The following is a 23,823-nucleotide window of genomic DNA, read 5'->3' as shown; positions in this document are numbered from 1 at the left end:
AAAATATTTTAATATTTTTTTTATACACAGAAAATTGGAATAAAAAGGATTGGGTAAAGTCTGCAAATCATCTTTAAAGAGAGGGAGGGCTATGTAATGTGGGATGTCATATTCAAGTCATGTAGTGATATTGTTTTGTTGGGTTTAAGGGCAAACGAACTTTACAACACTGACTTCTTTTTAACCAAGAAGAAGAAAAGAAAATAATATACCCAAATATGTACCTTGAACACTTGGGGGTCAAGACTCGAGAGGTAAGGGCTGTGTTAAAAATCAAGCCAATGCTCTGAATAACTTACACTAGCTCTTCTCCTTCACGGCTTTATCGGTTTCCATCCTCGATGGTTCTTCTTCTTCTTCTTCTTCTTCCGCGGCCTTTGTCGCCTCCTCGGGTCCTGTAGGTTTCGATGTGTCCGAACCAGAAACTTCACCGCTTTCTTCTGGCGAGGAGGAGTTCTCGGTGTTGTTAACTTTTTCCTCTACGTCCATTTCGACCTCACCATTTCCCATAACCAGAGGAGGAGCTTCATCCGAGTCCGAGGTTTCTCTCCACTCAACCCAACCAGGCGTTTTCTCATCTTCTGATTTGTTTGCTCCGTCATCTTCTGGTTTTGTTTCCACCGACGGGGATGGCATTGCCCTGTCATCCGAGTCATTGACTTCTTCACCAATGACCACATCATCATCATCATCATCATCATCATCGGCATCTCCACCAGTCTCGGCCTTTGGAGAAGGGGACGCGAGAGGTGAGCTCATCGAGCGCTCCTTAGCCTCTCTTTCATCCTCAAACGCAAACCAGTTTGAGTTTGTGAACAGAGAACCACTACAGAAAAAACACCCGTTTTTACTCATTCCTTCTGAGCTAAGCAACTATTGGCCATGGCATTGAACAAAAAAAAGGGATAGAATGTAAAATTTTAAGTCGAATGTCGGAATTTGGAGAACCACTTTTACCTCTCTTGGTCATCTCCAAGGCGCAGTGACGATATGACGACTTCGGCAGATTCATCATCAAAGTAGACATCCTGCCACATCAAAAACTCCATTAAGAACTCTCCACAGTTCAACAAAGTGTTTTGTATCCACAAGAATCAGATGTTAACAAGCTAAATTCAAGCAGGGAAAAAAAATACAAACAAGATCTCTGTGAACTGACGTTTTTTATGATTTGTCTTCACAAAATTACTTCCTCCTACCAAAAGCTTTACTACATTTTCCTTTTTCTTTTTCGCAATCAAAACAAGGGAGCAGAGCTGGTAGTACAAGGGTAGCATAATGCAGATATGGCAGAGCTATAAACAATGAAAATTTCGGGAATTTTAGAACTACAGGCGATGCAATAATCACTAAGGAAGCATGAAAAGAGTTGAATGATTGTGATCTGTTCCTACATTTCCACAAGTAAAATCTTTCTGAAAGAGAAGAAAACAAAAAGGGATATCCCACAATTTATATAACCAACCTAAAATGTCCAGCAATTCCAATAAATATGAGACAAGGAAAGCTAGAAATACCTCGTCGTCGCGTTCCATGGAGCCTTGGGCCTGCAATGCATAAAATTATAAATGAGTTTGAGGAAGAAGGATAGCAGGATGGTCAAAAACCATCCACTGAACTCAACGTTTGGACTCTTGAGGGCAAACAAATTTCTTTTTGTAAATTGTTCCACAAGTTTAAGACATCGACAAAAGATTAATCATAATCGCATCTAGACATCATACTTTCAAGACAATGCACATGATAAGAAATCGATACAAAAAGAATCAATTCCAAAACACATTCGATTTTGATTTCCTCAGTTGTCTCTATACTGTATGCTGAGGTATTGCATAACTAACAAACACACGCTGCTCAGATCTTTGGCCAGAACCAATCATTTCTGATAGCGATATCAAGGAAACACAAGAATGCACCTCATCCATATCATCATTGCTATAAATTCCATATCGAAATGCCTGGCTCAAGTTATTTGCTAGGGCTGCCACATCATAGTCTCTATCCTGGTAATCATCATCATCGCTATCTCTAGTACGATCAAGCAGTGAAGTTGGCCTCCTGCAAAGAGGACAAACAATTGAGTACATGATTTATGAAAACACCAGCTCCTCCGTTTCAAGCAATATATATCATTTTAGACGAGTTTCCGAAAAGAAAGCAGCTTTTCTTCAGGTCATTTACCCTGAGACATGCAATCACATTCAGCTTTTCATCAGATTGTATGCCATACAAATACATGATCATAAACAATTTTTTTTACTCTTTAGCTTTGATCTCTAGTATACCACAAGATAGCTTTTAGTCAGTTACAAAAGTTGATGTCACGAGGTTTTATTACATGAAGACAACAGTTGGACAAAACAAGGGAAAAACACATACCCACAGGCCCACGAATACACATTTTCCAAGGTGTTACGCTTTGACAGGACATCAGTCTGCCATTTCGTCCACTCACTATTTTCCTGGTAAGAAACAATAGCACATAACAACAAAATAGAAGAGTCACGAACCAGATATTATGAGTTGGTTATCAATCAGCAGTGCCATACAACCGCTATACAGTCCATAAACAAACATGCTATATGGAAAGATAATACCCGTAAATGGAGTGAGCCCTGCCAAAAACTAGATTTAGATCTAATGGAAAGAAGCTTAGGCAATAAAGGGAATACATGCTCTCTCATCGAATACAAATTGTGAGCATTCATAAGACCATTCATACATAAAAGACGAGACCCAAACTTTCCATTCCATAGAGAAAACAACTACTTTACTGATAGCATGTGTGAACATGTAAATTGCCAAACAAAGATAGCCATGATGTGGAGAAGAACCTGCAAGTGCGACTGAATTTCTGTGTTGCTATTAGCCAGCTGAGTGAGTTTGTTGGAGATACGAGTTAAATGACCAATACTCCCTATCCTGGGTGGCTTTCTACCCTCAACAGGAACTGTTGGCTGAAGAAGAAATGTCCAGGCAAAGAAGTTACTACTGACTGGGGATTCCATAAAACAAAGAACCAAGTAAAACGTAATAGGCCCCAGGTGAAGACAATAGAAAGTAACATGTTAGTCGGGACCTTATCCAAATCAGCTGCCAATGTGGAATCCTTTTCTGCTTCTAGTATTTTTCGAACAAGATCACATTCACTAAGAATATGATCAAGAGGTTCAGTATTCTTGCTCTCCAAATATGATAGAATTACATTCTCGACGTGGTGATGCAAAAAATTATTGTATGGATACCTGAAACATAGTCATATCAGGCGATGAGCTACTGATGCAAAATAATTGCTGCATGAAGGAAAATCCCAACTTACTCAAAGAACAAGTCCAAGATTCTCTTCACACCCCCAAGTCGAATCACTTCCTTTTCTGCTGATTCACTACCGATTGTGAGTAAGACTGAGATGAACTCTACAATCTGGGCAAAGAAAAAAGAATCAACATTCCAGGTTTCTTTGATAATGACGGCATGAAAAAACCAGGGACATGAAAACAGTAGCACAACAGGGAGATATAACAAACATCTACAGGGAAACACATCAAGCTTTCTATATATACACAGAATATACCTTCAGACGGTGTTTTCCAAGAGGTGGCTGCAATTTTCCATATGTAGTCAACAAAATGCCCTCATCAGATGAAACATTCAAAAGGTGAAGTAGATCACCTGCATATAAGCAACATTTTCACATAAGTATTGAAGCAGTCAAGGACAAACTCATTGCAGCATACAAAGCACACCATAAAACAATGTAAAGACTAAATAAAAGTTGCCTCAGAAATTGCCATAACTAAATTTCCTATGTAGATAAAAACCAAAAGCAAAATGGTATCTCTGCAACTCATTTGAAGGCCTGCAGACTTAATCACAGCAAGGAGTAAGCATAGCTCTTCCTAATTGTGACAGCAATAGAAGCAGAGGCTCATAAGAAAACTGATCATGGTAACAGGATTCAACTGAAAATAAAAAGATAACAGTCTTCCTTTCCACCCAACTATGCCCCTCACAATTACAATAACAGCGTTAATAAACTCAACTCAAGACGCATCAACATTCAACACACAGGAAATCAGAAATTCTTGGTATTAAAGCCCTTTAACCAAAAATTTTACTCACCTAGGTTCCCTAACATTCCATCCACAGTCTCAGGATTGGTGACCATGGTTCCATGGGTTAGTTGATGACCATATATATGATATGCTCCCAATGTAAACCGCTTAGGATCAAGCAGTGAGATGCAAACAGACAATGAATTGACCAGAACAGACTTGGGCCGTGTAACTTCCAAAGCATGTTGAAACAGCCTCCTGATGAAGCTGTAACAAAATGTGCAAAGAATCAATAACAAGACAAAAAAAAAATAGAAACACCCACATATAATGTCTGTTAGGAAAATAGTACGTGGCAATCAAAAACTTGGTTTACCTTGGACTCGAAATTTTTGCACCGAGACCAGGGGGTGCAAATCGTGTTACTGTACATAATATTTCAGCTGCATTGGCATGTACATCAGGAGAATCCTACAATACACATAGAAAATAGTTCCTAGGTATCAGTACATACATGAAATAAGACTAGCCTATTTTAAAAATAAAAGTAGAACATGCAACTGAACAAAACTCACAGAGGAGCCAAACTTGTCCACAATCATCTCTAAAATATCTGTATCCTCTATCCACTGCATTGCATTTGTGTAGTTCGTATACAAATGCTCATCGGTGCCGATCAGACGTTTTAAAACCTAAAGAATAAGCGATAGGTCAACATAGATGACACACACTTTATGAAATATTTAAGTTTGTTTCACAACACACAGTAACTTATGTAAACCAACCTCCATAATTGATGTAATACCGATTAGATCAACAAGCTGCTTAAGTATTTCTTGATGATCCTGGAAGCAAAAGGTAAAAGTAAGGTTTCAATGCCAAAACCTGAACCTCGCAAATCCCAGATGGTATAGTGTTTTTAATGCATCACCGAGCGGCAGTCATCACATTTTGCACTAGGCAGTTACAGCTGATGCCAATGCATTAAGAAAGTATCCATGCTCTTCCATTTTATGTAAAGCAATGTGAATCTTCTGTTAACTTGTTTTTTACTCTTCAAAAGGCAATATCTAGATCCTTGAATAAAATGCTCAGGAAACATCCCTGATTCATAACAATGCGGCTTGGTAAAGGTTTAATTCTGACAACCAAAATGCTCCAATGACCCTGATCATAATCTATATTCCCTTAACAAGGTGAAGAAAACAATACTAATCAAACTCGAGCGAAGTTCTGATTTCCATAAAATTACAAGCTTAATTCAGGAAACAAAATTCACTTACTTTAACAAATTGCATAAATGGAACAGTCTTCCGAACCAGCAAACAAATGATAACCTAGCAGCAGAAGATAAAAAAAAATGAATACAACTGGGAGAAATCTGCAAATCTCAAGAAAACAAGTGATTTGATGCCCAAAAACAATGTCAAATATCTGTACCTTGCTGAAGTACGCAGCAAGTGATGTGTCATGAGCTTGTTTAGATTCCAAAAAGGAAAACAACAATATCATCAACTGCAACACAATAGACATAAAGGGAAGTTAGTAGAATAACTCTTTTCAACATTAGACAATTAGAAATGAATAAAAAATTAGTGTTACCTCCTCATCCTCCACCAGTGGTTTGAGAATCATTTCTATCTCACAAGTGAAGATTTCAGAGGCAATGAAAGGAAACCTACAGCAGAGTTAAAAGACATCAAGCATAAGTTCAGAAAAGGATTGACCAGCAGCAAAGCAACCACATTTTCCTGACACCCTACTTGAACATGCGTTTATTCTCTGCATCCTCAGGAGGCTCCTCTATTATGTATTTAATAAGCTGTTCCACCTGCGTCTTTTCTCGCAAGCTGCAATAATGGTTGAGGCAGTATCTCCAGTGAAAGGTAATACCATCTAGAGAGTGAACATAAAATACAATCCAACATTTGTGAACAATAGGACATCAGGGTTTTCACTACAAAAAGGAAGCTCTACATGAATATCCTAAGAGAAAAAAGAAGGAGAATCTAAAGCTATATGGAAAAACTTTCAAGGTAAATATCCCCCAGAATGAGAAACATAATCTACACGTAACACATTATATACCCGAAGGCAATTGCCCTGTTGTCTGCATTTCCTCCTCCGATAACAGAGAGGGAGCAAGTAATAACAGAGAAATATGGTGACAGAAGCATACAAATTTAAGAGGCGCCCATTCAGGGCTTTGCACTCTTGAATAATTTCATCCTCATCAAGAAGTTCCTCCAGTGTGAAACCTTCTTTGTCCAAAATTGTCTCTACCTGCAAAACAAAAAGCGTTAAAACATCAGAAAGAACAGAGACGAAATGACTGATGCCTGAATCAATACACAGCACCACGGTAAGAACATTGTAAGACGAGAACAACCCCTCAGATATAAGATATCAAGAGAACAGTCTTTCTGATACGACGTAAAATGGGATAGAATTGGTGATATATTTGAACGTCCTAGCAATATGCCCAATAAATTTAATAAATTTCACTGGACAATGCAACGTAAAATGTTGGGTAAGGTCTTTCATCATTAAGATATGTTCGCTTACTCTCAAATGCCAAACAAACTGACTGTAAAAACAGCTCGAACTCAGTTATAAGTAGGAAATCTCGTAGACGAATACACTGCCTCACTCATGAAAGTAAACAAACTCGAGCTTCCCCTAATCTGGAAACAAAACTGCAGACCCCAAAAAGCATATGAATTCACGCCCCTCAAATTCATGCAATAAACAGAAGAAAAAATATATCATGGAATCGGAAAGCAAACCCACAAATCCGGAAATGCTCAAAACGAAGACAACACGAAACCCGCCCAAGATAGAAAGAAACAGAGGTCAGCGACGAGTTAACTCACGGGAGACGCCGTGGACAATCCCGCGATTCGCCAGAACATATTGCCGCGAGCTCAAAAGCGCCGGGAATCGGATCTTCGAAACCCTAACAAAAACAGGAGGAAACAATCCGCCAACCTTGATCCCGCTATTCAAGAGGAGACGAGAGCATCCGACCAGTAGAACTCGCGATCGTAGTCAAGCAAAAAAATTTCGCAGAAATTCGATCTGGGATCTCGAACAGACGATGAGAACAGCGATGAAGAGCACCTTCAATCGCGGAAAGAGGAAGAGAGTGCTCGGAGACGGAACCAAAAAAAAATGAAAAATCAAGAAAATTAAAATATTATCAATGTTTTTTTGTTTGCCACAGAGAGAAGGAAGAAGTGGTCGGTGTTAAAAGGGGATGCGCGTCGATTTTCACAAACAATAAAAAATAATATGAGATGATTTATTGAACAAAGAAATATATATTTTTGGTTTAGCAGAAATAATAATAAAATTCCAAATACCAAAAGCGGCAGCTGTAAATTCTCGAAATTTTCAAGCAAGAATTCAAACGCTTTAAAATTTTATTTTCAGAAACATGAAAACATCTATACCGGAACCGGCCGCGGACACAAGAGACGAACGCAGACCAAACTGTGGCTCGAAATATAACGAAGGGCTTTTATTTTGGTCTCTGAAACATCAGGAAATAGCACATGGATTCAAGGACAGGACATCTTTGTAAAAGACCGTTCAGAATAAGTACAATAATGATATGATGAATAATAATCGGTTCTGCGGCTGAGTCGGGAGGTTCTTCACCAATCTATACCCAATTTGTTGGAGACGAACAGTTTATCAATGTATGTGATTACTGGTGCCGATGCCGTCACATAGCTTTGCATCTGTATCTTAGCTGATGTCTCTGAAAATATCCATAAAGATAGAGCGATGAATTCATAGGTGAAAGAAGCAACTCCTACAAGAATCTATACAGCTTGCGAACGAGCTGGCTCGGGAAAAACCCGACAAGAAAAAAGGGCAAGACAGTGAAATATCGAATAAACCGAACCTAACGACCTAGGACGTTGTCTTGGGGATAATGTACGAAGCCGAAGTTACTCTAGAACAAGAGTATAATTACTATACTCTTCAGTCTCAGGTCGGGGGGAGTAATACAGGTCAACTAGGGTTATCTCCATTTATCTCACCCTTGCAAGCTGATCTAGGATTATCTAGTTACAAATCATTTTTGGAATGGGTCTGACTAGTAATGAAAAGAATATACACTACTATATTACCAGAGTATCAAATGAGTTGAGAGTCTTTGGTCACTCACCATCCTCGTTGAGCTTCTTCAGAAGCTGAGCTCTCGTGGGAAGAGCATACATCCCTGCAGCAACGGCTTTCCGTATAACCCACCCGTGGTGGGGCGCAAACACTTGCGCATAAGCCTTGGAAGCAGCATCCTTTAAAGAGTTACCTCTGCAAACAGATATTAACAAGTGGTTAACCTTCTGATTTTCATTCAAGACACCAATCTCCTTTCACTCGGCCATTTGCTTAATCAAGACACCGATATGTTTGCATTGAGAAAGGCTCAGTGCATGAAGAAATATCCGGATCAAGCGAAAAATGTCTTAGTAGCATTAATAACTAACTTTCAGGTCAGTGTTTTAAACAATTCACCATGGAAATTGCAAAAAAAAAAAACAAGGTACAAAGGATTCCGTTGGCAAGTTTGATGAATCTTAACGAAGAAAGATTGATTGAACTAAAAGAACATCCAGAAGAATACTTTACTCGGTAGCAATAATCTGCTCAAAGAGAACCTTGACCATGTCGATCCCACGCTTTACCCTCAAGAGGTTTCTCGTGTGACCACCCGCTTTCTTGACAGTGTTTGTCTCAATGTCCTTGTCAAGCATTACTTGCAATGTTGATATTGACTTTGATGCCTCGACAAGATCATCAACCTGCGACCATTAATCAACCAAGACATCCCAAAAGTTAATGAATCAATAGAACTCACAATTAGTTTGTAAGCTTTCTCTTTAAGAGAGAAAAAAGTTCAAAGGCGAACCTTTAATACTCTAGATCTGAAATGCATGAACCTAAGCAAATTCAAACATGGATTCCAAATTGTTCAAGCCTCTACAAAATATGGGTTTTCGAATGTTTTTGCATTTGATAAGATAAAAATCAGGAAGTAAGTAGGGAAAAACAACAACTGGAGGTCACTTCCCACTAGTTTCAGATCAATGAATACAATTAGAAATCTATCAGAAACTCTGTAACTTGGATTTCGAAAGACTCTGAACATTGTCTGTGTCGCTTTCAGCCAATCCGAGAAGAACCAAATTCCACTGCTAAATTTTCATATTTGATCGGTTGAGCCTAGTGAAAGCATGTAAATGAAGAATGTCCTCCTCGGGAGCCAAACATACCTTCGCAACGTACTCCATCTCGGCGAACTTGAAGGCGATACCAAGGCAACCGAAGAGAGGCGAGACAAGAGAGCAAGCGTGCGAGAACTGCGCCACTTGTACTTCAGGTCTCGGCGAATTCACGGCGGAGGCAAGTTCCTTGAACGCATCGGCGATCTTCCTCAGCGGCTTCTCCGTCTCCGAACCCGCCATCGCCGGTCTCTCTCTTCTCTCTCCCTCCCCCCTCTCTCTCCAAGTCGATTTATTCTACAATCGTTGCGACTGTTGATTGCCGCGGAATCTACTTTCCTGCGAAATGACTCAAAGGTGAAGCTGATCGAATATTGTCGTCGTGTTTGGCTGTCGAGTTAATTTAATCCTTCCCCGCGATAATGTTAACTTATCACCGTCCTTGTTTAGAGATATCCCTGCATGGAATTTAATTAATTAATTTATTTTGGTGGGATATAAAATGCTAAAAAATATTTTTTAAATGAAAATATGATATGTTTTTTTTGTAAGGTTAGGTATTTTGGTTGGATATAAAATGTTAGCCGAATTGATTAATATTTTTTGGACTGAAATGTGGATTAATGTTTCTCTGTCTTGTCTTCTGTCCGATTATATTTTTTTATTACATATTTTTTTGGTAAATTGTCTATTATAAGTTCTATTGCAAACAGAAAGAATAATATTTGCTAATGTGGAAAATAAATATTTTATATCCGGATTCCGGATATTTATTTATTTATTTTTTCAATTTAAACGTTAATATTGTTTCAAACATCATTTTTATGTTTAACCATGTCTAGAAGTATAACTAAAATTCATAAAAATAACTGTGTTTTAAAACTCGTCAACTTTGTTTAAATTAGGTTAAATTATTTCGGTTCGATATTTTCGATATATATATATATATATATTTCTATTAGTTATTAATTCTGATAATTTATTTACAAAATTATATTTCAGTTATTTGAATTTAAAAATAGTTTCACGATTTTTTTTTTTAATTTTTTCTAAAAGTTCAATCTTTTAGAATGGAAAAATATAGAAATCTCCAAAATCATTATTGGTATCTGACGGACTACCGATCCCATTAAATTGGAATTAAGAAGGTGTTATTGTTGTATATAGGATAAATATGGTTGGAGTTTTTAGAATCTAAAAATTAAAAAAAATACCATTTAAATTTTTATAAAATTATTTCTCTATAAACTTGAAAAGTCATTTTGGTAAAAAAATAATAATAAAAAATCAAAAACTATATTTTTCAGATTTATAAATATTATAAAATCGAAAAACTAAAATCTAAAAACTAAAAATTAAAATAAAAGTTTCAAAATAAAAATCATTCTCATTCAAAACTATAATGGTGTAGATAAGATAAGATAATAAAAAATTAACAATATTTCTTTGTTATAGTTTTGTTTTTTACTTTAGAGCCAAGCAGGGTCCTAGCCAAATTGGGAAAAAAAAATATAACACCATTTTAAAAAAATGGTTTTACAATTTCCGCCATTTCTATTTTTCCTTTTCACAAACTCCATTCTCTCTCTCTCTCTCTCTCTCTCTCTCTCTCTCTCTCTCTCCAATTATCAGATTTGTTTATATTTCCATTCCTTCTAGAACAAAACAAAGGTAATTGTTTATTTATTTTATTTACTAAAATATTTACGAGTCCTCCCTATAACTACTATTTTTCTTCATGAAAACCCCGCATGTTACTTTTGTGTATGTCAAGTCCCCCACATTGTTCTCATTATTTTGTCTTCACCAATAGTGAACCCTGAATCCCCTACACCTAAGACCGTAACTACTTATAAAATTACTACTTAAAAATAATTTTAGAATAATTTAAAATTTATATTCAAGGTAATAAGTCAATCTCTTAAAACAATATCGAAATTCAATTTTTAAAAATGTACAAATAAAATATTTAATATTTTGTAAAATCTATTACAAATTAAAATTTTATTTTTATTTAAAGTCATTACAGGTTATCATTAAAATGATTGATGAAAATATATATTCCGGATGAAATCGACATGTTGAAGATGAGATGAGAGACATATCTTCAAATAGAATGATAGGATACCCGAATTTCGGGTTTATTTCTATCCGTATAGTACAGGTACTTTAATGACAAGAACACAAATATAGGGGGTTACATTCGGGAAAAGTGTATAATATTGGGGTGTCTTTTTGAGTTTCCCAAGACATGCGTACACTCTGTCCCGTTTACTCGTTGTAGTGTACTGCTACTGCTCCTTTGCTTTTCTTTCATTTTCCCTTTGTTTAATTTTCTTCCTCGGCAACCAATCACTCTCTCCAGCTTTTTATCTCTCTCGCCACGCTTCATCGCTCCAGTCGTCTTCGCCTCTTTTTTTTTTCTTGTCTGTTTGGTAAAGCACAAAAAATCCCTAATTTTCGGTGCGACGAGCGACGACGGTTTCGTTTCTTGGTTCACTCAGATCTACATATCCGTTACAACTCATCGGTTTCTTCGGGAATTCCTCAGTTTCCTTCGTCTGCAACCGCCGGGAACTTCGCCGGAGTCTCGCCGTGGAACTTGCATTCTCCGGCTGTTTGCATTGAACCGGGGAAAATGGGTTCTTTCGTTTCTTGGTTACTTCTTTTTAGCGCATAGTTTGAATTTGGTGAGTTTGTTTTTTGTTCTTTTGTTTCTTCGCATTCTTAGTGGAGTTCGAGTCTTATCATTTTCAGAAATTTATGATAGTTTGTGATTTCGAATTCTATACCTTTATTTTCCGAATTTCCTGGTTTTTTTTTTCAGAAAAATATGCGTCAGCCATTTTATTTCCTCGAATTTTCTTTTGCCAGATTGGTTCTCTTTCCAAAATTTGTCGGACCATTTGTTTTGTTGTTTTTTTGCGTGTTTTGGTTGTTCCAAAAATGGGCAAAATTGGTAAGGAATCCACAGTGTAGCTGAAAGAAGTTGGAAACGTTACTCTTTTTTCTTTCAATGGTAGACTCTACAAGATACGTAACATCTCTAACTCCGTCATGGTTCGATAGGGGAACACGCAATTTTTCTAACACTGTCATGGTTGGATAGGGAGATAGTACAAGAAAAATCGTTTCTTTTGTTGTCATGTTTCTGAATTTTCCAGCTTTCAACTGACATTCTTTGGATGCTTCTCATCTGAAACGTCAATATTGACGAGTGTGGGTTATTATGTGCCTTTGTTTGATCTTCCAGGATATACGTTTGCATTGAGAGCTTCAACTAGTTTTGAGTTCTAAATGGAGGAAGCAACAGCAAATTCTGGCGGAGGAACTTTAGAAATGTTGGACGATGCCAAGAAACAGCACAATGTATCTACAATTGATGGGAGGAGAAGTCCAGAGAGTGTCTCGGAAGTGTCGGTGGTGTCAAGTCATACTGCTACTACTAAGAAGAAATCAGACATCGTCTCGAAATTGACAAAGCCAACTGTATCTTCCTCTTTACGGGTCTCGAATTCTGTCCCTGTGGCCAGGAGAAATAGCACTGGAGGAGTACCTGGCAGGCCAAATGGTGTCAACAAAGTTATGGCGAAAGGGACAAGTACTGCTTCAGCTACTGATCCAGTGAGGCGGTCTCTTCCGGAACTGAGGAGGAGTTCATTGCCGCCTTCTGCTTCCGCAAAGTCTGAATCTAGAGCAAGCATTCCTGAGACTAGGAAGTCTATCCCAACTTCACCAGCTGGTCCGAGTCTGACAAAGTCAACTGGGTCTTGTGTAAGTAAGCCAGATATAACCAACAAGTCTTCAGGGAAGCCAGCTACAAGTGTCTCCCTGTCTTCTAAAAGAGTTCCATCTTCATCCGTTGACAGTAGTGGCAGCACTACGAGCACTGCAAGAGTGCGTTCTGCTCTCACTACAAGTGGAAAGACAGACTCTAAGGTTTCTTCTCCTGCTGGATCAACATCTGTCTCTAGTGGTTTAAGAACTCGAGTACTGCCTACGCCCCTTGATCGGAGTTCCAAATTTTCTGGGAGGAAGAAAACAGCTACCCCAGAAAGCCGTGATTCACGGCTCGTCATTCTCCCACAGGTTGAGGTTAAAGCTAGCAATGATGTGGTAAGAACTTCCTTATTGTCTTTGTTCTTGTTGCTAGGTTTTATACATGAGGTTATGCTGTTGGCTTTACTTTGTGAAATTCTTGTTCCTCTTCTTTAATTTGTTGATTGAATTGTTAGTTATTTTTATTTCTCAAGAGATTGGATCTCAGAGGCCACAGGATTCGCAGCCTAAATGCCAGTGGGCTGAACTTGTCGCCCAACCTTGAGGTAAGCTTATGTTCTTCTGAGATTCTGCAGAGGTCTAGTGCTGAGCTTTATGGACTTCTAGGTTTTGGCCATGGAAGGGAGAGTGCTTGTAGAATAACTGTGAAACTTCATGGTATGTTTTTCTAGGGTGGATATGCTGAATCTTGGATTTGAATAGCAATAAGGAAGATTGATGTAGAAATAGTAGAGTAGTTTGTTGTCTTGGTTTTGTAGCATGTAGTTATGAACTATTCCTATGCTTTGCTCAGAGAGTTTAGCTTGAAAGCTGGGGAAACCCCATCAGGAAAAAGCTCAGTATTTTGGACATTATATATGTTCTTTATATGCTGATAAAGTTTTCCTAATCTATTTAATTTTAACTTGTATTTATTTTCTTCTATCGCTGCTTTCAGTTTGTGTATCTTAGAGACAATCTCCTCTCTACGTTGGAAGGGGTTGAGATATTAAAGCAAGTCAAGGTCAAATATCTCAGTTTTTGTTTTCCTTTCTGATTTCCAGTTCCTCTAGCTTTTCTAGCAAATATATGTATACTTTCTTCCTTTCAGGTTCTGGATTTGAGTTTTAATGATTTCAAAGGGCCTGGTTTCGAACCACTTGAGAACTGTAAAGTGCTACAGGTTTTCCCTTTCGTCCTCATACCAACAATTTTTTTTCTTTTCTGGTTCCCTCATTTCTTTACTTATGAGTGCTATATGATGGATCTTCTAAATTTTACATTACTTTGGTAGCAACTTTATCTTGCTGGAAATCAGATCACCTCACTTGCAAGCTTGCCTCAACTTCCGAACTTAGAGGTAAATATTAAAAGAGTTCCTCTTTTCTGCCAAATTTACTGTTTTTAAGTTGTCAAATTTGTAGCCCTTCTCTCGTGGATTGTCATTTTGATTTTTTCAACGTTTGGGTTTTGCTTGATTCCCATACTAGTTTCTCTCTGTTGCTCAAAATAAGTTAAAGTCACTTGCAATGGCAAGTCAACCTCGACTTCAGGTACATTTTCCATTTCAGAAGGCTGTTAACATTCCATTCCTTAAGTCATATGGTTTCAATTTATCAAGATTTTCTCAGGTATTAGCTGCCAGTAAAAACAAGATAACAACACTGAAGGGCTTTCCATATCTACCAGTTCTTGAGGTTGGAATCCTTATTTATCTCATTACATATTCTTGACCCTTCAAGTTTTAGTGGTCGGTGAGGTGATTGCTTGTACTATTTTAACTAATAGATCTATGTAAGCGTTTCCTCCTTTGACCAAAATGTTGTTCCTATGACACATTTTATCATGGCATGGTCTGCACGGGTCATCTCAAGCATGTTTTTTTTGGTTATGGTGCTTGAACCATGGTCTCTGGACCCTGTAACTACAAGATAAAGGATATTAGTTTTTATCGAATTCAATTATACAAGTTTGTAGTTTTGTGTTCTTGATTTTATGTGTTTTCTCTTCTGCAGCATCTACGTGTGGAGGAGAATCCATTACTTAAGATGCCTCATCTGGAAGCTGCATCCATATTACTTGTAGGTCCCACCTTGAAGAAATTCAATGACAGAGGTATTTGTAACTAGACCTGACTCGGATTGATTATTTAAGGATACTTGTTCTTACCCTTTAACCAGAGAAAGTTGGCTGGTTTGGTAAACTTGCTGCTCATCTATGAGCTTTAAAAGAGGTTTGTCTCTTGGTGCGTGGAACTCGAAACTGAGCAATATCTCGGGGAAGGAGTTATGAACTATTTTAGCTTTACATCAATGGAGATATAACACGACTTGTCAATACTGATTAGTCTTTTAACCTGAAAATTTTGGGATAGTGAACATTCTGGTTTTATCAAGGCCATAATTATCACTCAATAATAGATGAGATAACTATATATGAAAAGGTATCACTATGAGCAGATTTTACTAAATAAATAAACAAAATTTTATGAACCAAATCAATTAATTCATTTTGGACTTATATGTAAGCCAACGTATGTATTTCCAACTGAAAATTTTCACCAGATCTCTCTCGCGAGGAGATAGTAATCGCGAAGCGTTATCCTCCACTAGCAGCCCTCTGCATCAGATATGGTTGGGAATTCTGCAAGGCGGAGCTTGCAACGGGTATAAAATTATTTCCAAGGATCTTATAATCTTTCTTCATGGCAAGAGAATGTTCCTAAAAATTTCGGGTTTGCACAACATTTCCTAGTTTACTGGAATGTTTCTACCATATTTCAATTTTCTCCTATGAGGACTTTAGCCTTTCCTCCTCTTCAACTTTTTTTGTTTCCAATGCTTGCATTTGGAAGGTTGAGTAGTTATCAAAATGGATTTCTCGTGTTGATGTCCATGTGTCTTTCTGATACTACCTGTCTGTTTCTATTAACTTAACTGTTGATGAGCATATAAATCCTATTTTTTAAGTTTAAGAGCTTTAATTGAGATTGGTATAATTTCTTGTGAACAGATTCAATGTTTCGCTTCTTAGTTGAGAGATGGAAGGATAAGTTGCCTCCCGGATATCTTATTAAAGAAGTATCTATTGATCAACCTTCTGAAGAATCTCCTTGTCGCTGCCACTTTGGTCTCGTTCAAGAAAGTACTATTGCTACTGATCCTGAATTAACCTTGAGATATCAGTGGCTTGTGGCAGACAGAACACTCTCTAGGTTTGTTCCTATTCCCGATGCAACCAAAGAGGTAACCTCACACTTGCCGTTTTTTCACTTGCATGTGTGCACTTTAAATGGATAGCAAAACTAATTGTTTCTGTTATTATTCTGTAATTTATTATAGGTCTATTGGCCAAAGCGCGAAGAGATTGGTAAAATCCTTAAAGTTGAATGTACTCCTGTTCTAGGAGAGACAGAATACCCTCCCATATTTGCCATATCTTCGCCGGTTACACGAGGTATGCTTCTTCAGTAATACGATAAGCTAGGTGGAAGTTTTCTCAAACCTGGCAATATTTGTTTTTGCATCACATATTTTTTTTTTTGGCCATTTGGAATATTATGGGAAGCGTTGTGCAGGAAAGGGAATACCGAGAGTTGTTAGCCTTGAAGTACATGGGGAACTTGTGGAGGGCAGCATTGTTAAGGGTCAAGCAGAGATAGCATGGTGTGGCGGGACACCAGGAAAATGTGTTACCAGGTGGGATTGTCGTTGTAGCTTTTCCTTTTTCTGTAATACATCCATGTTGTGATGAACTTACTATTTCTTGTTTCTTGATCTAAATGCAAATTGATTGGCCATTACCCATATATACTGGTTTTTTGTGGTTTATCGTTTTGTTCCAAGCAGCTGGTTGAGAAGAAAGTGGAACAGCAGTCCGGTTGTGATTACTGGAGCTGAAGATGAGGAATACAGGTTGTCTTTGGATGATGTTGGTTCCAGTTTGGTTTTTATGTACACACCTGTTACCGAGGAAGGTGCCAGAGGAGAACCTCAATACAAGTACACAGATTTCATAAAAGCAGGTGGGAGATAAAGCTCATAATCTTGCAATCTCTATTACCCTTTTCTTAATCTTTTACGTTTTTCAGTAATGATACAACTTACAAGGTCTAAATGATACTGTTTTTGCATCACTGTTGAGTCCTGTATAGTAGCTGTTTCTGCTTGCAATATTTTTATTATGGGTTTATTTATGTCTCTTGTAGTTGATACAGTGATGGATTTTTGGCTGTTCTTATGGTATCTCCTTACGAAAAAGTATAAGCCTGCTGTCTGGTATATTTTTCTGGTTTTAGAGGATTAATTTTGAGTCTTGGTTGCAGCTCTTCCATCTGTAAGTAATGTTCGAATTATTGGGGATGTCATTGAAGGCTGTGTCTTAAAGGGGGTTGGAGATTATTTTGGGGGCAAGGAAGGTCCAAGCAAGTTCGAATGGCTACGCGAGAACAAGGAAACTGGGTAATATTGATGTTCATGTGCATATTTATGCTCTTGAATTGCTCTATTCGGATCTCCTATGTTTTACTGCTAGAAGGATAAGGAAAAGCTTTCCTTTTTTAACATATGATCATTTACGAATATTTGAAAATTGTTTACAGCTCTGTTATCTCTTCCTTTCCTTCTTGTTTCTCAGACTTTGTTTCTTTCATACTGTGTCATCTTTATTTCAGAGACTTGTCATTGGTATCAGCTGGAACATCTGTGTATACATTGACCCAGGAAGATATTGGCAGACATGTCACTTTTGTGTACATACCGACAAACTTTGAGGGTTGGTTCTCTTTCTTTTTCTTTTATCCCTTTCTGATTTGTGACTTTAACCAAGTCACCCACTTAGAGGGTTGGGCACAATTCTGATTTGGTCGGGAAAATTTCAGGACAAGAAGGGGTCCCTGTGTCAACTGCATCCAATGTAATTAAGCAAGGTATGTTCATTACTGTTGTGGAAGGCTGGCTTATATCCTTCTTTTATGAAGGCATTCATGTTGTTAACTTGTTATGTAGTAGGATCATCTTGTTCAGGTTCTGCTTCCTCGTGTATGATTTGTTCTATTTTTTATAGCATAACTATCATCTTCTTTGGGTTTACAGTTTTATAAAAATCTTGAAGAACAAAAATGCTCCTCCTCGAAACTTTGCTATTTTGTTTAAGGATTCTGTTTATATGCATGTCTTTCATTTATTCATCTTTCAATCATAAAATGTTTAGTGAAAAAAATCTGAAATTCCCAGATACCTTTATATTAAAGCTTGATTATTGTTTGAGCAAATTTGTTCCTGTGTTAAAGGTCTTCTATTTTTTCTTGGATATCTTCTCTGCAACCTGTGTTCCCTAGGAAACTGACATTTTCCCCATTTCTAGGATCAACTTAAATTGTTACTTGAAATGATAGGTTTACTATCTCATTATGGGCGGAAACTGTTTTTATGAGCCTGTGACCATTTCTGACTGCATTACCATTATCCATTAGCATTTGTTATCACATGGTCCTTTGAACAATATTGTTCATCCAAATTGTGTTCTTGGTTTCTTATTCACTTTTGCTCACTGACCTGCACTATTTCTTTTTGTTTACATTGTAGCGCCCCCAAAAGTGACAAATATTAAGCTGGTTGGTGACCTAAGTGAGAACAGTAAGGTTATGGCAACAGGTACAGTTACGGGAGGAAGTGAAGGTTCAAGCAGAGTACAGTGGTTCAAATCGAGTTGTTCTACGCTGGAAGGGGAGAAGTTTCTTGAAGCATTGAGCACTTCAAAAGTTGCAAAGGTAGGCTAATGCACAACAGTCGTCAGACAATATTCTCTAAGGATTGTATTTTCCTTTTTAGTACCAGTTAATGTTTGCATGCTAATGTTTTGCCTAGGCATTCCGCATACCTATGGGGGCAGTCGGCTATTACATAGCTGCAAAATATACTCCAATGTCCCCTGATGGTGAATGTGGTGAACCAGTATATGTAATATCCGAAAGAGCAGTCGAGTGTAAGTTAGCAGTTTCTTCTTCATTTCTGTGCTCGTCCAGTTTCCTTTTCTGGTGTTGCGTAGTTTATAAATGCAATAAACTTTTTCTATTTGTAATTATGCATCATCCCTTTTCCTCTCTGTACCCCTGCCCATCTTAAAAATTTGAGTCTCAGTATTCTGTGGTATAGAATGCCTGGTTTTGCAATTCAAATCTTGTTTCATTGTAATGCTTTGTAGTTATTGTTGAAACCTTTGCCCTAAACTCGTTCTCCTTTCAAACTTCCATAATGGGTATAGCCATTTTGTTTGTGTAAAAAGTTTTTCCCACAAAAGTTGGACCAACTTTTGCATATCGAATTAATTAGATTGAGGATATTACTTATTGATGAGCTAGATGTTATCCTTGACACAATCGTACAATTTTCATGTGGGGATCTATTTTTCTCTTGATATCCAATCTTACCTATCTAGTTATATCCTGAAAGTTTAGTGCTTATTCTGATATTTGTCTTCTAACTGGAGCAGTTTTCTTGTTGAACTCTTACTAAATTTGTGCGTACTATTTTGATTTTCACTACTTGTAGCACTTCCTCCCAGCTTGAATTTCCTGTCAATTACTGGAGATAACATTGAGGGTGGACTGTTGACAGCATCCTATGGATACATAGGAGGGCATGAAGGAAGAAGTATATATAAATGGTTTTGTCTCGAGGTATATCCTTCAAGCTTGCACACTTGTAACATCTGAGATTAGATCCTAACCCTGGCTCTTTGGAACCAAATTTATCTAAGTCAGCTAGCTAATTATTTGAATATTGCAGGATGAAAATGACCCTGGTACGTTGATACCTGAGGCCTCTGGGCAACTTCAGTATACCATTACAAAAGAAACTATTGGTAAATTCATTTCCTTTAAATGTACTCCTGTTCGAGATGACGGGATCAAGGGTGAGCCAAGAACGTGCACGGGCCAAGAACGTATTCGTCCAGGTGATGATGCATTGTCCTGTCCTTTCTATATTTATATTCTGTCTCCCATTTTATTTTAAATGTTAGGTAATAGACGGTCATGAACAACTGTGGCATCTATGAAAGTATGTTTCAAACAATTATCACTAGGAATTTCTGATCCCTTAAAGTTACTTTTGACGACTCTTCTTTTCCGATTAAAATTAGTGTCACAGTCTGATCTTTATTTCAGTTTGTTTTGTAGGTGTTAAATAATGCAAATTAGAAATACAATCCCTTTTAGGCATATAAGTGGATAGTCACTCTTTCTCTATTTCTATTATGATAACTTGATTTATTTAACATAACATGAAAACAATCTAGTTATTCAGTCTCCTTTTTGTGTTCAAGAATCAGCTTACTTATGCCTTTCTCGAAATCAGATGATCATAATCACCTTATTTTCCGCAGGAAAAATGGAATTCTACATATTCATGGTCTTGTTTCTGTACAAATACTTTTTTCTTGATTTCACCGTTCATGCAAAAATTGCCTTAAAAGGCCTCTCGTTTTGGGTGGTTCTCTTCGTGTGCAAGTAGCAGTGTCTATAACTATCACCTTCTTACTTTTTCATACTGGTCTGGTCAATTCTGTTCTGCTACCATATGGGTGTTATGTGAATTGATATCCAAGCTTCAAATTGATAATCTTGTCTGATGCAAATGTCTGTTTGATCCAGCCTTCCGAACTTTGATCCAGTATCCAAGTAAATTAGGAAATCCTAGGTATAACTAAAAGTAGAGAGTTGGAAGTGATTTGAAGTAGGAAAGGAGTTATGAAACTGGGACGAAAGGAAGGATAATGTTAGTTGATCACTCCAAGTTAGAAAAGATAATATTGTTTGGTTCACACTTTGTCGTGGATGAAAGTTCGCTTGTCATGAGGAGTTATGCATGATTATTAGGAAGCCCAAGAGTGGTGTCTCTTCGGATCGTTGGAGTTGCTGTTGAAGGGACAATACTATCTGCAGAAAAAGAATATTGGGGTGGTGAAGAAGGCACATCTGTTTTCGGGTGGTTTCGGGTATTGACCTTAGTACTTCTAAACTTTCAAAACCATTTTAGGCTGGCTGTTCATTTCTTCTTGGGTGGGCTTATGCATGCATCTCTGACACCTATGCACTAAATGGTGCTCGAGAGTTTCAAAACCATTAGAGGCAACATAATCTTTTATTCAACGGTTGAGCAATCTGCATGACCATTCTCTTCAGTTTGATGTTTTATTAAGTGAGCTTTTCTCTACAGGCTAGTTCAGATGGCTCCCCATGCGAAATCAAAGGCGCCACTACCCCATCATATCAACTCTCAGTGGATGATATAGGTTTCTTCATTTCAGTTTCATGTGAGCCTGTCAGAAATGACAGGGCTCGTGGACCCATAGTTCTTTCTCAACTAATTGGACCAATCATAGCTGGTAAATTCTCTCGTGATCAACATTTCTATTGTGTTTCTTATTTATTTATTTATTTATTTTTCACCGACTCTTGTAGTACCCAAGGGGGTAGTCATCTCAATGCATGAGATGATTCTTGTTTCAGATGGGCTCATCTTGTGGACCTTTCTGTGATGCAGGCCCCCCTACTTGTCAGTCACTGGAGTTTCTTGGATCAATGATTGAAGGACAACGCTTGAGCTTTGTTGCTTCATATATTGGAGGGTAAGCGCTTGGAGAACTGGTGGTAGATACTTAGAAAACTTGTTAAAAACTCACAAGATAATTGGATAAGGGAGCAGCTGAATCTCTTATCTTACTGTACAACTAAATTAACGTCTTCCAATACAGGATAAAGGGAATTTGCCACCATGAATGGTTTAGGGTGAATGATAATGATGTTAAGGAGAAATTGAGTAATGATGGTAAGTTTGATCCCTTTTCTCGTAGCATGGTTATTTTGTTAAGGTTTCTTGCTGTTTCCTTTGAAATTAGCTCCTAACTAGTCAAAATGTTCTCTGAGCAGAATTTTTGGATTTATCGCTGGAGGATGTTGGGAAAAGAATTGAACTTGTCTACACTCCTGTCCGGGAGGATAGAATAAAAGGCAATCCTAGAGGAGGGAGAGAGAGAGAGAGAGAGAGAGAGAGAGAGAGAGAGAGAGAGAGAGAGAGAGAGGCCTGAGATACGTCACCGCTTACGACGAAGATGTAAGTAAATATATTGAGGCTGAAAGTCGGAGACTTTTTTTTCAGGAGAAAAATTCAAGCCACCATAATACAAAATGAAATTTACAAATATTATGAAATCATAGCTTTTTTTTATTGCAGAGTGCAAAAAGTCACTTGTATTTTACAAAATCAGAATCAGGTATGACCAGTGAATCTTACAAAATACGGAATTTTTCTCGATTTGAACTGTTTTAAATTCTCGATCGATATTATTTTTACGAAACTGAATTTTATGAAACCGAAACGAAAAAAATCCCAAAAACCCGAAAAATTTTAAAATATATATATCTTTTTTAATAAAAACCAAAATCGAACTGAATATAATATAAAACCGATTGATATCTATTTTTGTAAAACCGAAAAAACCGAACCGATTCCCGAAACTCTACCGTCTATTACAGAAGTCATTATTTTTTTCTGAAATTTAAAGACTTTTACGAGTTATTATTAAAAAATAATGCTATACATATATATATATATATATAGTTAAAAACCATTGGGATCACCAATAACCAGTGATGATCTTTTAGCATAGTGATTATGATCTAAGATTGTCATGATTTCGTTGGCGCAAGGGCAAAAGAGTCATTGGAATTAAAAAAAAAAAAGGTCCGCATTTTAGCTGAGCAATCATGATTAACGCAGGGGTATTCTAGTCCTTTTCTTCGATACCATTTGGCATTTGCAACTAGAAAAATTCCACGTCGACAATTTACTCTCAGTTAGTAACGAGGTAAACTTGGAAAATACAGCGTGAAAAATTTATTACTACGGAATAATAGGGTTTAGTTAAGTTATCTCCTAAATTTGGGACTATGCCATAAAAACAGGATATTCAACTATCAAGACATCATTATAGCATAATAAATATTTAAAAATGGTAGGCACGCAAAATAATATATAGTTATTAATATGTATTTGTATTATATTATATTATATTAAAGGGTTTTTATGGAGCAAGAATAGAATAAAAGTTTTGTACCATTTTTGGATGCTTATCACCACATCTTAGAGATAACCCTCTTTTGGAACTCGACCAATGAATATAGAATCTCTTTTATCTTCACAAGCCATGTAGAACGTTGTTGTTATTCGATTTGTATTTTTTGCCACTTAAATTTTGTGATTATTTTAGTCCAATTGTAATTTTATTTTAATGTTTGTTATTACACGAATCATGTTATGGAAAGGAGACCAGGCTTCACAAACGTATGTATATATATAATATATAACCAAGAACTCACGGTTTATTAATATATATATATATATATACATATATAAGTGAATATGATTAATGAAAATAAAATAATGATTTTGTCCATATTGGGCGAAGGATAAATTTGGTGAAATTGGTGGGTCTCTTTTTCATCGTTGTCCTGCACACTTTTCCTTGTCGAATTTAACAATCTGAACACAGAAAACGGCCTTTTCACGCAATCAGACAAAACTAGCAAAAAAAAGTAACAACATTTGCCTGAATTCAATTTTCAGATTTTACCCTTTATTATTATTATTATTATTATTATTATTATTATTATTCCATCAACCCACACAAAATGTTGATCTGAGGATACAATATTTTGGGCTTGTGACCGAATTATTTTAAAATATATATATGGTCTTACATACAAAAAAAGA

General features: G+C 37.0%; 3 protein-coding genes across 3 annotated transcripts; 1 reads left to right on the top strand and 2 right to left on the bottom strand.

The window, feature by feature from the left end:
• Positions 1-54: 54 nt before the first annotated feature.
• Positions 55-7,273, bottom strand: LOC104812685 (serine/threonine-protein phosphatase 6 regulatory subunit 3-like). Its single transcript, XM_010539963.2, has 19 exons — positions 6,929-7,273; positions 6,235-6,338; positions 5,819-5,905; positions 5,658-5,733; positions 5,496-5,570; positions 5,339-5,392; positions 4,841-4,900; positions 4,631-4,747; positions 4,432-4,526; positions 4,123-4,322; positions 3,575-3,672; positions 3,320-3,423; positions 3,080-3,245; positions 2,835-2,957; positions 2,380-2,462; positions 1,917-2,058; positions 1,518-1,547; positions 958-1,028; positions 55-826 (listed from the first exon to the last, which is right to left on the bottom strand). The coding sequence occupies exons 1-19, from the start codon at positions 6,965-6,967 to the stop codon at positions 301-303; spliced, it is 2,250 nt and encodes a 749-aa protein (XP_010538265.1). The 5' UTR covers positions 6,968-7,273; the 3' UTR covers positions 55-300.
• A 275-nt stretch (positions 7,274-7,548) lies between these two features.
• Positions 7,549-9,622, bottom strand: LOC104812684 (accelerated cell death 11). Its single transcript, XM_010539962.1, has 4 exons — positions 9,341-9,622; positions 8,697-8,869; positions 8,233-8,378; positions 7,549-7,818 (listed from the first exon to the last, which is right to left on the bottom strand). Exons 1-4 carry the CDS (start codon positions 9,530-9,532, stop codon positions 7,712-7,714), a joined length of 618 nt encoding a protein of 205 aa, XP_010538264.1. The 5' UTR covers positions 9,533-9,622; the 3' UTR covers positions 7,549-7,711.
• Positions 9,623-11,606: 1,984 nt separating this feature from the next.
• On the top strand, positions 11,607-22,078 carry LOC104813323 (187-kDa microtubule-associated protein AIR9; the record flags this gene model as incomplete). Its single annotated transcript, XM_019202357.1, has 27 exons — positions 11,607-11,979; positions 12,543-13,405; positions 13,543-13,614; positions 14,007-14,072; positions 14,160-14,231; positions 14,343-14,408; positions 14,539-14,601; positions 14,680-14,745; positions 15,064-15,163; positions 15,613-15,714; positions 16,061-16,293; positions 16,390-16,504; positions 16,626-16,746; positions 16,897-17,072; positions 17,373-17,508; positions 17,721-17,821; positions 17,928-17,975; positions 18,634-18,818; positions 18,916-19,033; positions 19,600-19,727; positions 19,837-19,852; positions 19,949-20,005; positions 20,928-21,046; positions 21,268-21,436; positions 21,595-21,679; positions 21,806-21,879; positions 21,981-22,078. Coding segments are annotated over exons 2-27 (3,405 nt in total), but the record flags the coding sequence as incomplete, so codon positions are not given.
• Positions 22,079-23,823: the final 1,745 nt, after the last annotated feature.

This window comes from Tarenaya hassleriana, unplaced genomic scaffold (genome assembly GCF_000463585.1).
Source record: "Tarenaya hassleriana unplaced genomic scaffold, ASM46358v1 Cleome2, whole genome shotgun sequence".
NCBI lineage: Eukaryota > Viridiplantae > Streptophyta > Magnoliopsida > Brassicales > Cleomaceae > Tarenaya > Tarenaya hassleriana.
The sequence above is the reverse complement of the archived record's forward strand: the minus strand, read 5'-3'. Positions and strand labels throughout refer to the sequence as shown.